The 13108-nt window shown below is 37.4% G+C and overlaps 1 protein-coding gene across 2 annotated transcripts in view; it reads right to left on the bottom strand.

Annotated features, from left to right (window-relative positions):
- Positions 1–3353: 3353 nt before the first annotated feature.
- CASP8AP2 (caspase 8 associated protein 2) overlaps positions 3354–13108 on the bottom strand; it is a 32795-nt gene continuing 23040 nt past the window's right edge. For both annotated transcript variants that reach the window (XM_081528500.1, XM_081528501.1), the window contains 4 exons: positions 9756–12882; positions 8592–8691; positions 7838–7924; positions 3354–3990 (listed from right to left, as the gene is read on the bottom strand). In XM_081528500.1, the coding sequence (XP_081384626.1) occupies positions 7868–7924; positions 8592–8691; positions 9756–12882 (3284 nt within the window). In that variant the 3' untranslated portion in view covers positions 3354–3990; positions 7838–7867. The remainder of the gene's footprint in view (positions 3991–7837; positions 7925–8591; positions 8692–9755; positions 12883–13108) is intronic.

Raw genomic sequence — 13108 nt, forward strand, 5'->3', positions numbered from 1 at the left:
AATATACAGAAAGCAAATAAAATCATTGACAGTTTCTAAGTATCATCTGCCTATATATTTAAAGAAAGAATGATAATGAAAGGTAGACAGGTTGAGGTGGGGAGGATAAATTTCCACTACCCTAGCACACTAGCCTCAAGTACAAACTGACAGAGTTAACTAGAGGTGAAATCACACAATGTATTAATATGTGTATTTGTATAGTATTGGGTATATTGTCCAAGAAAGCCCTTGACATTTACTCCTGAAGTTCACCTGCACAGTAATGGATTTAAAAGCTTAAATGCATTTTACCAGAATCAAAATACTAAATTCATATGTTTATAAGGGTATATAAAATAAGTCCTAGTATTAGATGCCTTACGGGAAGGTAACACAATGAATGAGGAAGAGGTGAGATGAATACTTTTACATGGAATTCTCTAAATGTGTTACCTACTCAAGAAAATAAATGTTCAAGCTAGAAAGAAAAAAAATAAATGCAACCATACATCTGATTTTTAAAAAAGTCTTCAGCATATGAATCAATCCAATCTTTACTCTTGAAGACTTTGAGCAACTAGGTGAATTATCTTTAAGACAGGGACAGAGTGAGTAACTCTCCAAACCTCACAGAAGTAACTGAATGTCCTGATGAGGTCAGTCATGTTGGCACTGCACAGCTGTGGGAAACACAGGAGCACCACTGGGTTGAGCTTCATCAAAACTCGCCGGAGGGTTCAGCAAAAATTAGCATACCAGAGGGTGAGGATTTACTGCCATAGAAGACAAGTTTGGTTTTGTTTGGTTTTTTCTTTTTTTAAAGTTCCTACTTTTACTCACACCCAAAGTTTTGCTGAATCTGTGGAGTCACTAGTAGGCCTAAAACACACTCAGATTTGAAACAGAAGGGAACAGAAAGGTTAGAGAGAATAAACATCTCACGGTAGAGAAAGGGGCACAGGTCCATAGCCTCTGCCTTTGTGCTCTCAATGACCTCCAGTATTCACAATGCCACCTTGTTCACACCTGGTGACATAAACTCCTGTGGGCAGAAGCGAGACCCCCCCTAAGACTCGTGACTTGCTTTATTACAGTGGTCTGGAACAAAACCTGCAATATCCCTGAGGTCTGCCTATACACACATCAACAAGGTATCGGGTAATTCACTCAATCCCTAGCTCTTGAAACATTTTCTGCACTTGTTTTTTGTATGGAGTACTCTCTTCAAAAATGTTTACAATGTGAATCTTTGAGTGATAAATCTTACTCCTTTTATTAAACTTACACATGTGAATAACAATATAAATGGACATAAAATTTTAGCTCTAATACTTTAAAAATATTGTTTCCTTACAGCAAGCATTGCCCTTCAGAAGAGTAAGGTCAGTATGATTCCTGTTTTTTGCACAATGATCTACTGTCTAAAAGCCTTTAGATTTTTCTTATTAAATCTTTAATATTCCTAATTTCAGTATGTGTCTACATGACTACTGGAAAAACCATAGCTTTGACTAGATGGACCTTTGTTGGCAAAGTAATGTCTCTGCTTTTTAATATGCTGTCTAGGTTTGTCATAGCTTTTCTTTCAAGGAGCAAGAGTCTTAATTTCATGGCTGCAGTCACCATCTGCAATGACTTTGGAACCCAAGAAAATAATTTCTCGCTGTTTCCATTGTTTCCCCATCTATTTGCCATGAAGTGACGGGACCAGATGCCATGATCTTACTTTTCTGTATGTTGAGTTTTAAGCCAACTTTTTCACTCTCCTCTTTCACTTTCATCAAGAGGTTCTTTAGTTCTTCTTTGCTTTCTGCCATAAGGGTGGTGTCATCTGTATATCTGAGGTTATTGATATTTCTCCCAGGAATCTTGATTCCAGCTTGTGCTTCATCCAGCCAGGCATTTCACATGATGTACTCTGCATATAAGTTAAATAAGCAGGGTGACAATATACAGCCTTGATGTACTCCTTTCCCAATTTGGAACCAGTCTGTTGTTTCATGTCCGGTTGTGCTGCCTCTTGACCCGCATACAGATTTCTCAGGAGGTAGGTCAGGTGGCCTGGTATTCCCATCTCTTGAAGACTTTTCCAGTTTGTTGTGACCCACACAGTCAAAGGCTTTGGCATAGTCAATAAAGCAGATGTTTTTCTGGAGCTCTCTTGCTTTTTTGATGATCCATTGGATGTTGGCAATTTCATTTCTGGTTCCTGTCTTTTTTAAATCCAGCTTGAACATCTGGAAGTTCTCGGTTCACATACTGTTGAAGCCTGGCTTGGAGAATTTTGAGCATTACTTTGCTAGCATGTGAGATGAGTGCAATTGTGCGGTAGTTTGAACGTTCTTTGGCACTGCCTTTCTTTGGGATTGGAATGAAAATGGACCTTTTCCAGTCCTGTGGCCACTGCTGAGCTTTCCAAATTTGGTGGCGTATTGAGTGCAGCACTTTCAGAGGATCATCTATGAGGATTTGAAATAGCTCAACTGGAATTCCATCACCTCCACTAGCTTTGTTTGTAGTGATACATCTGTACCCACTCTACTTTGATTCCATTTTACCTTTATTTTAAACATTGTTTTTGATATTTCTACTTGGTTATTTCTTATACTACACTGCCAAAATCTGTTTTTCCTTTTACTGTTTACTGGCTTTATCTTAGATCTTTATGGTCTTATGTAATCCAGTTTGTTCTCTTAGATTCAGTGGTATCTCTTAGCTGCTTCTTTACTTTGGCTTGTGAACCCATTTACCTGGTGGTAAGGGTTCTGAGTGATAGTATGCACTGAGGAAGGGCTAAGGGCCAGCTGAGGGCTTGGCTATGCTGGGGACTGAAAGAAAGGGGAAAGGACAAGCCTTATGGCAGATAGCCCCAGAACTATACAACCACAGCTCATTATTTCAGTTTGTTCTCTACCAAGTAATCCTTTAGATCAGGGCTTCCCCTGCAGACACTGGGAGAAATGGCAATTTCCTCAGTAACTTCAGAGCCCCAAGCCTAGATTGTAACCTACCAGTACCACCAGTCTGAAGGAAGAGGGATGGATAAATAATGCATAGCCAGGCAATCCTTACCTGCATTTCCCAGATCTTTACCCAAAAGGAATTTTTGCACTGCCCTGATTTTGTCTGTGAGGACCCCTGGGGCACTGTTCACTGTACCAATACCTGCTGTGAGAAAGCAGGCAAAAGCACTGGTTTGCTCCGATGAATCTACTCCAGCACATTTAGCCAGCCACGCCCCCACCAAGAACCACTTCAAAATAGCCTCCAAGGCTCCTGGGCATTTTATCTTTTTTCGATTTTAATTACTATCTAAACACAATAAAAGAAACATTCTAATACATAATAAAAGAAACATTCTAATCAGAATATAACAGAACTTTACATGGTTTTATTTATACATTACTGGTAATGAAAGCAAACTTTATACAAAAAGTTTTATACAAATAAAAAAAATCCTTGGCTAGGCACAGCCATTCATGTGTGTGTATACACCCAAACATACACACACACAGAAAGTATTTTACATCATTATAATTATACATATTTACAGATACACTATTTAAATTATTTTACAATTTAACAAAATGAGGACAGACAATTACAAAAGCAAATAAAAATGGATGAAACAAACTAAATAATGGTTAAGTTTAAAATGCTACAAAACTATTTTTAAAAATCTAGAAAAGAAAGTCATTTCTTTGAAATATCAAAACTAAGATTTCAATACTGTTTCATTGTTGCTTTTACCTTAATAACAAGTTGTAACCTGTTTAGAAATAAATATCCTGACCAGTAACAGGTGAGCAAGTCAGACTGATGCAGGAACAAGTTGACCATGTTGGCCTGAAGTTAAGAGTCAGCAAGTAATAACAAATGCAGATTATTATCTGGTAATCAAATGTGTCATAAAACTGCCCTCTCCTGCTCCATTAAAAACATGAAGGATTCCAAGCTTTTGTGTAGTATGCAATATCAATTAAGACTCCAAGAAACTCGGCAACTTACCTGTAATATAAGAAAATGCTAAAGTTACGATTCTGTTTTTCTGATATGATCATTTCACAAAGTGCTGTTCTTTCAAGTGAGTTCTACTTAGACAATGTGTGTGTGTGTGTGTTAGTCACTCAGTCATGTCCAACTCTTTGCAACCCCATGAACTCTAGCCTGCCAGAATCCTCTGTCCATGGGATTCTCCAGGCAAGAATACTGGAGTGGGTTGCCATGCCCTTCTCCTGGGGATCTTCACAACCCAGGGATCGAATCTGGGTCTCCCTTGTTGCAGATTCTTAACCATATGAGCCACCAGGGAAGCCCTGGATAAAACTGGTGGTTAAAGAACTAGCTTTTTACAGAATCAGGTTGGTAACTTGATTATTACACTCTGCTTTTGATAAGAATTTAATGAAACTATAGTACTTGACAATATACAGCCTTGACGTACTCCTTTTCCTGTTTGGAACCAGTCTGTTGTTCCATGTCTAGTTCTAACTGTTGCTTCCTGACCTGCATACAGGTTTCTCAAGAGACAGGTCAGATGGTCTGGTATTCCCATCTCTTTCAGAATTTTCCACAGTTTATTGTTATCCACACAGTCAAAGGCTTTGGCATAGTCAATAAAGCAGAAATAGATGTTTTTCTGGAACTCTCTTGCTTTTTTGATGATCTGGCGGATGTTGGCAATTTGATCTGTGGTTCCTCTGCCTTTTCTAAAACCAGCTTGAACATCTGGAAGTTCACAGTTCACGTATTGTTGAAGCCTGGCTTGGAGAATTTTGAGCATTACTTTACTAGTGTGTGAGATGAGTGCAATTGTGCGGTAGTTTGAGCATTCTTTGGCATTGCCTTTCTTTGGGATTGGAATGAAAACTGACCTTTTCCAGTCCTGTGGCCACTGCTGAGTTTTCCAGATTTGCTGGCATATTGAGTGCAGCACTTTCACAGCATCATCTTTGAGGATTTGAAATAGCTCAACTGGAATTCCATCACCTCCACTAGCTTTGTTCGTAGTGATGCTTTCTAAGGCCCACTTGACTTCACATTCCAGGATGTCTGGCTCTTGGTGAGTGATCACACCATCGTGATTATTGGGTCGTGAAGATCTTTTTTGTACAGTTCTTCTGTGTATTCTTGCCACCTCTTCTTAATATCTTCTGCTTCTGTTAGGTCCATACCATTTCTGTCCTTTATCGAGCCCATCTTTGCATGAAATGTTCCCTTGGTATCTCTAATTTTCTTGAAGAGATCTCTATTCTTTCCCATTCTGTTGTTTTCCTCTATTTCTTTGCATTGATCTCTGAGGAAGGCTTTCTTATCTCTCCTTGCTATTCTTTGGAACTCTGCATTCAGATGGGAATATCTTTCCTTTTCTCCTTTGCTTTTCGCTTCTCTTCTTTTCCCAGCTATTTGTAAGGCCTCCTCAGACTGCCATTTTGCTTTTTTGCATTTCTTTTCCATGGGGATGGTCTTGATCCCTGTCTCCTGTACAATGTCACGAACCTCTGTCCATAGTTCATCAGGCACTCTGTCTATCAGATCTATCCCTTAAATCTATTTGTCACTCCCACTGTATAATCATAAGGGATTTGATTTAGGTCATACCTGAATGGTTGCCGGGAGAAATATCAATAACCTCAGATATGCAGATGACACCATCCTTATGGCAGAAAGCGAAGAAGAACTAAAGAGCCTCTTGATGAAAGTGAAAGAGGAGAGTGAAAAAGTTGGCTTAAAGCTGAACATTCAGAAAACTAAGATTATGGCATCTGGTCCCATCACTTCATGGGAAATAGATGGGAAACAGTGCAAACAATGTCAGACTTTATTTTTTGGGGCTCCAAAATCACTGCTGATGGTGATTGCAGCCATGAAATTAAAAGACGCTTACTCCTTGGAAGAAAGGTTATGATCAACCTAGATAGCATATTGAAAAGCAGAGACATTACTCTGCCAACAAAGGTCCGTCTAGTCAAAGCTATGGTTTTTCCAGTAGTCATGTATGGATGTGAGAGTTGGACGGTGGAGAAAGCTGAGCACCGAAGAATTGATGCTTTTGAACTATAGTGTTGGAGAAGACTCTTGAGAGTCCCTTGGACTGCAAGGAGATCCAACCAGTCCATCATAAAGGAGATCAGTCCTGGGTGTTCATTGGAAGGACTGATATTGAAGCTGAAAATCCAATACTTTGGCCACCTCATGCGAAGAGTTGACTCATTGGAAAAGACCCTAATGCTGGGAAGGATTGGGGGCAGGAGGAGAAGGGAACGACAGAGGATGAGATGGCTGGATGGCATCACCAACTCGATGGACATGGGTTTGGGTAGACTCTGGGAGTTGGTGATGGACAGAGAGGCCTGGCATGCTGCGATTCATGGGGTCGCAAAGAGTCAGACACGACTGAGCCACTAAACTGAACTGAACTGAATAGTACTTGAAGGAAAAAAAATCAGCAAAGAAACAAACTAGGAATGAAATAACATACTATTTGTGCTATCATGCAAGCAAATAAAATGTCAAGTATCAAATCCATGAAAAAATTATACATTTGCAATGGAATTTGGAAATTTCAAACTAATAAACATCACTTCCAGATACAAGTTAATTCTTTCATGAATGGACATTATCTTCAAAAAGAGAATGGAAGTCACATTTTATGACAACATTTAGATAAAACCTCAGTTTAAGTTCCTAAAGGTAGTGAAAATTTTTTTAATTTATTTATAATGAATCTGAAAAATAATCAGGCAATTTTCGCATCGAACTATTTTTTTTAAGGTTCTTTAGAATAAGCTTTTTCTTCAAATTCCCCATTATTCAATCTTACATTCTGAATTACATAAACAGAATTTTAATTTCACATAAACTACTAAATATCTTTTGAAGGTATCATTAACAAACTAGTTGCTCTAAGAGGATACTGAAATTAACAGATTATCTAAAAGACAGTAATTTATACTAAGTTTAGGAACAGATTTTTATGATTCAAAAATATTCAGAACCCTTCACAATGAGATCAATGTCCAAATATGGTTTTTATTAGGATTTACCTATAAAGTTGGGTGTTTTGGATTCAAATAACTATGACTACAAATCAACTGAAAAATAGTGATTTGTTAAATATCTTTACAATTCTCCTTCCAGAAAAATCCAAAATATTTAGGCAACTGGCCTAGGTCTTAAAGAAAAAAATCTGATACATATTGCCTTAATAAATCTGTACAATGGCTTAAAGAAACATGTCTGTGTACATTATTAATAATGTAATGTAGTAAGTCGTGTCACCTCTTCAGATGACAATGGATTTCATGTTTTTAAATGTATGTTTTGTATTTAAAGTATTTTAGCACTCAATTAAAAATGAGAAAAATGTTAAATTACAATGACTGCACAGACTTCACTGGCTATGAAATATACTGCTATTCAAGAATGTTTTCTTTTCTTTCTTTTGGCTGCACTATATGGCATGCAGGATCTTATTTCTCCGACCAGGTATCGAACTGAGGCCCCCTGAAGTGGAAGCACAGAGTCTTAACCCCTGGGCCCCAGGAAATTCCCTCAAGAATGCTTTCTTTTCTTTATCTATAAAAGTTTATAATCAATCATCAAATGGATTTGCCCCCACCTTAGACTCATGAGCACGCAGAAGGTGGAGGAGAGAGGCTATCCTGATCTAACTGCAGCAGGCTTCACTGAGCACATCCCACCTTCTAAGATAGGTGACTCAGAAGACTTCACGAGCAATCATCCTCTAACCTGTGACTGAAGCACGAGCTCAACTAGATGCCTCTCACCCACCACTCACATCTTCAATGACTAATAGGCCATTAACCAAACAGGTACAGTGTCAAACACTTACTTTACTAGCCTCCTGCAGTGTAACCATTAACTACCTGCATTTGGACTTTTCAAAGAGCTTCATTAGCTGCTGGAATCTTTCTGAGACCTGAAAAATTTTAAATGAGAGTTAATTGTATATATTGCAATAATATATTTTTCTATCTTTGATGAATATTTTCGTAAAACATCTAAAATAAATAAATTTTTTTAAAAATAAAAAAAATAAAGTCAGCCTTCTGATTTGTGGGGAAAAAAAAAAGAAAGAAAACATCTAAAGACAGAGAAAGCTACCCTTAATAAAATGGTAAAGTAATATTTCAAAAAACAAAATATGTTCATAATAAAGGTAACTGCTATTTAACTTTTCAATATTAAACTTTCTTAAGCAAGAAAGTATCATTACAAAATTGCTTGAGATCAAATAAGTAAATGGTAAAATGACAGAAAAAGAATTAAGATTGTTTCAAATTTCTTCCACAATCACCAAGCTTTTAACAGTTCTACATGAAGAACATCAAGAACCATATTTTTTTTGGCCCCACTGTGCAGCTTGTGGGACCTTGGCTCCCCAACCAGGGACTGAATCCACACTCTTGGTAATGAAAGTACGGAGTCCTATCTACTGGATGACCAGAGAATTCTCCAAAGAGCAATGCTTTTAAAGATGTTAACTAATAAATATCTATATATTTTAAACACATTAAAAATAAAATCTAAGTATTTAGAGTAGTACCATCTGTGAAACAATAGAGATGTAAAATTTGGGTAGTTACCTGATATGGATTTTTATTCAACTTAGCAGCTAAATGAGTAAATGTTTTCAATGATGGCCCTTTTTTCTGACATTCCAATAAAATTTCCCGGTCATCATTTCTGAAAGGGGAAAAATGTTATTTAGTTTCTGTAGGTTAGAACAGAAAGGTAAGAAAAAGCTCACTTTCTTAATATCTACTACTAAGAATTGGCATTTTTGTTAAAACTCATAAAAAAAGGAAAAGTGTATATACTAAAATAATGGACAATAGTTATCTGAGAGAGAAGACTATGGATGATTTTAATCTTTGAGTTCATATAAATTTCCCAAATTTTCCAAAACAAATACATTAATGTATTTTTCTAATGACAAAAATGAAAGATTTTCTTAAAATTCTACCTGTAGTGTGTAAATAGTACTTATAAAGTTAGGACCCAAACGTGATCACAGACTTAATACGTGAGAAGAACCAAAAAATAATATAGAATTCAGATCTTCTAATCCCTAGAGCTCTGCTTTTTCTACATGGTCTGACCCAATGTTTCTTATTACAATCTCTGAGATTTTACCATCTACAGGTTACCTGAAATGAAAGCATGGAGGACTGAGGTATTAAAACTGACCCCAATTTCAAGAAAATTCAGTATCATTATACACTCTAGCCAGTCTGGAGATCGTGTTCCTCTAGCTTAATGGTTCACAACTGTGGTTACCTTTACATCTGAAATGCAGTCTTTACATCTGCATTTTTTTTTAAGTACACATTAAAATACAACAAAATTTATAAAACTTTGTTTTGAAACTTCTAATTTGAGAAAACTCAAATTACAAACACTCACACTTTTTATCCTATTCACCAGCTGTCATTCCTCCTTTCTAAAGAAAATGTGTATATTACTAGGTCCCTTACGAGTGAAAGATTCTGTTTTTCATTGAAAAAGTGAGGTTAAAACATAGTGAAAAGTTCTGTCCATCGTGCCAGTACACATCCCTGGTCAAGAACCACTGCTCTAGACTGTTCTACAGTACAGCTGGGCTGTATCCTAGAGTGTATTTTCTACCAACTTTGGCCACTTTTGAAGTGATCCCTTTCCCTATTTTAAGTTGGGATAAAACTATGCCATGATAGATTTCTGGTGTCTCAAAATTTCCTGGTGATTTAATAGTCTCTTTAGATTCTTACCTTGTCCACGAAACTATAATTTCTCCCTTCTTTTTAATAACATTCTTTGCAGAAAGGCTTGTAAAAGAAGTGGCAGACGCTGCTGATGCATCCTTAGTCCCTGGGCTTTCCTTTAATGATGAGGGGTCTTTAGTCACTGAAGGGGCCTTTTTCTTACTGGCTTTCCTTCGATGAGCATTACCATTCTCACCCGAGTCTTGGGTAATTTTTTTGGTCTTTTCCCTACTGGTTAAGTCTGTTTCCTTTTTCTGTTTTTTCTGAGAAGAAGGATTTAGATCAGAAAGATTCCTTCTCTTTTTGTGAGGTTTATCTAACGTCCCAGGCAACTCTGAACTGTTGGAATTTAATGCTGACTCTGAGTTTAAATCATCCTTTTTCACTTCACCTGAACTGGAAGTTTCTGAGGTTAGATCGATACAGGCCTCCTCAACGACACATTCCAAAGGCCTGTTTGCCACCTGCACATTTTCTTCCTTCGAGTTATCTTCATCAATACATATCACCGGACACTCCAAGTCTTCAACAACTACAGCAGGATGGTTACCTTCATTTTTACTGTCACTTGAAACATCTTGTGTCAAATCAATAAAAGTATCAACAGTTTCAGGCTGCATATTGTCTAATATTGGAGCATTCTGATCCACACTACTTCCAGAACATCCCAACTGATCAATATTTAAAACTGTCACTTCTACGAATTCCCCCAACTTTTTGGTCTCGGTGACTGTATCTTTTGTGAGGTCTATACATGTGTTTGGAAGATGATCCTCAACAGAACGTGGAATTTCTTCCACTGGAGGCAATTCTTCAATGCTTTCAGACACTTTTGGTTCCCATACTTGATGCAACTTGAAACATTCTTCAGCCTCTTCAGTACTTTGACTCACTTTACCTGAAGCATCTTTAAGAAATTCATATATGTCAGGAACTTCTGTCTGTATCACACAGTCTTGTTCCTCATGAACTAATCTATCATCAACATTCTTACTGGAATTTTTCAGTTCCTCCACAGGTTTAAAAACTCTGTTCTGACATGAAATATATTCTTCCTCCACTGCTTCATCAGCTTCCTTTTCTACTCTCGGCAGATATTCATCAGCCACTGTATTCTGTACAAGAGTAGGGGAGGTAGATGGTGCCGCACGCCGAATTTTCACAATGAAGTGATCGTTGGACTTTTCCATTATGACAGCGTGCATGGGGAGGTTAGGGTGGTATTGAAAGCCTGGAGCAACAGGCCGGCTTGTCCATGATGAAGAACAACTTGATTTACTGCTTGAATTATCAGACTCCAGGGCTAAATGAATATCCTGTTCAGATGCGTCCTCTTCCTCCAGTAAGGCATCCTCACTAAAATGGGCACTAATAACTTCTTCGGGCGTTGAATTAGATAAAACTTCTTGCTTTAAAAAACTGAGATGGCCATCTGACTTCAGAGGTGATGGTACTGTTAAAGAGACAGCTAGATCTTCAAGAAGTATGGAAGAAATGCAGGGCTTGCTCTTTTCTGAACCACATACATTATCTTTACTTAAAGCTGTGTTAGCGGACACTTCGAACATACAATTTTCATCCAACACATCCGGATGAACTGGCAATGAAAGCCCTGAAGACAGAGATGGACCTTTCTCAGATGACAGTAAGGACCAGTTGTCATCACTAATTATCTTAGGGCAGGGAGAAACCACCCCAGAAACAAGCTCTTCAGTTGTACAAGCTGGCATAGATTCACATTTGAGACTCTCTATCAGATGTTTCTCTGGTGTCTTTAACTCCCACTCACTTTTTTCATTACAGTTAACACTGTTGTCCAAAAGATCAGAACCTTGCAACAAACTTTTAAATATTTCTCCCATCTGTGCATCACTCACTAAATTAAATGTAAGGCTAGATGCCTGCTGTTCAGTAAGTATCTCAAAACTGCGTTCTGGCTTCAAAGGAGCGAGCTGGGATGTGTGGGCATCCTCTATGGTGCTACCTTCAATTTTTCCTGGCTTTGGGGTGCTCAGGCAGTTTGGTTGCAAGGAATGCTCTTCAGATTGAGGATTCTTCATATTATCAAAGCAAGTGTTAGCAGTCTTTTTAATGTCATGCTTTACTGTGTTAATATTGGAATTCTTTTGCTCTTGATGTTTTTCCTCAGATTTTTTACAACCTACTGAAGACTTAGAAGAACCAGAATCTTCTGACTTGGGGGATTTCTCTTTCAACATTTCTTTGCCCAAGTTGTTTATATTCCCCTTCTGATAGTGTGAAGATCGTGCTTTCTCTTTACTTTTCTTTTCAAGCTTTCCTTCGTCACTGTCACTGCCAACATTTATGGAGTCACAAAATTTTAAAAAGATTTTCTTAAGTTTTGCAAACAAATAGTCGAGTTGTTCATCTACAAATTTCCACAATTTTTTCTTCATATCTGGTAGCTGCTGTTCAAATAAACGATCCACAATGCCATTCTTTTTAACTTGCTTGAGTTTGGATTCTATAACATCACAGAGATTCTTCTGTAAAGTAGTCACTGACTTAGATATTTTGGACAAGTCCAGGTATTTAATTAGTGATGTAAAACTCAAAATTGCTGACTCAATAATTCTATGAAACTGTATTAATGAAAATTTTACCTTGAATTTCATATAATTTTTCCTTACATGTTTTCTTATCATCCGTAACATGTGCATAATATCTCGGACAGAAGAGGGTGTGACAATGATTGGAACTATTTTTTCCAGGCTGGAAGTGCTCATTGACCTCTCTTTCTTCTCTGTTTTTGAAGATCTGCTACATTCACTTCGTCTTCTATTCCATCTGCTTTTGGTCTGATGCATTTTCATAGAGGATATCTTCCTATTGTCTTTATCCAAACGCACAGAGCTTCTCCTACTTTCTGGGCTAGTTTTTGTGTTCTTCACTTCTGTAGAAGCTCTTGGTTTGGCACTTTTGTCAAAATTTTGTGGTTCAGGTTTTTCACTGTCACTTATAATTTCTCCTTCTTCTAATTCATCTAAAGATGAATTCTTGTGGGAGTCTGCTTCTGCAAATTTGTCAGATTTGCATATTGGCTTTTGATTTTCCTTGTTGAGATCAGACTGACTCCTGGAGGTAGAATGAGCTGAATTTGGTAGAAACACATCTGTGAAAGAGAAAAGCATATTATGGCCACATAACCAATGAGTGTCATTTAACATTTCCACATTAAATATAACAAAAAATTAAATGTTGAGGCAATTTATTATTTTAATAGCTTTAAAAAAAAAAAGCAGAATGTTAACGTCTAACACTTATCATATGATTCATCTTTACTGGTCTGAGAAGGTGCCTCCTGACAATAATGATATTGCACAGTTTGATCATTTGGG

The sequence above is a fragment of the Giraffa tippelskirchi genome, chromosome 9 (assembly GCF_054371585.1).
Source record: "Giraffa tippelskirchi isolate mGirTip1 chromosome 9, T2T-mGirTip1v1.2.pri, whole genome shotgun sequence".
In the NCBI taxonomy this organism is placed as follows: Eukaryota; Metazoa; Chordata; class Mammalia; order Artiodactyla; family Giraffidae; genus Giraffa; species Giraffa tippelskirchi.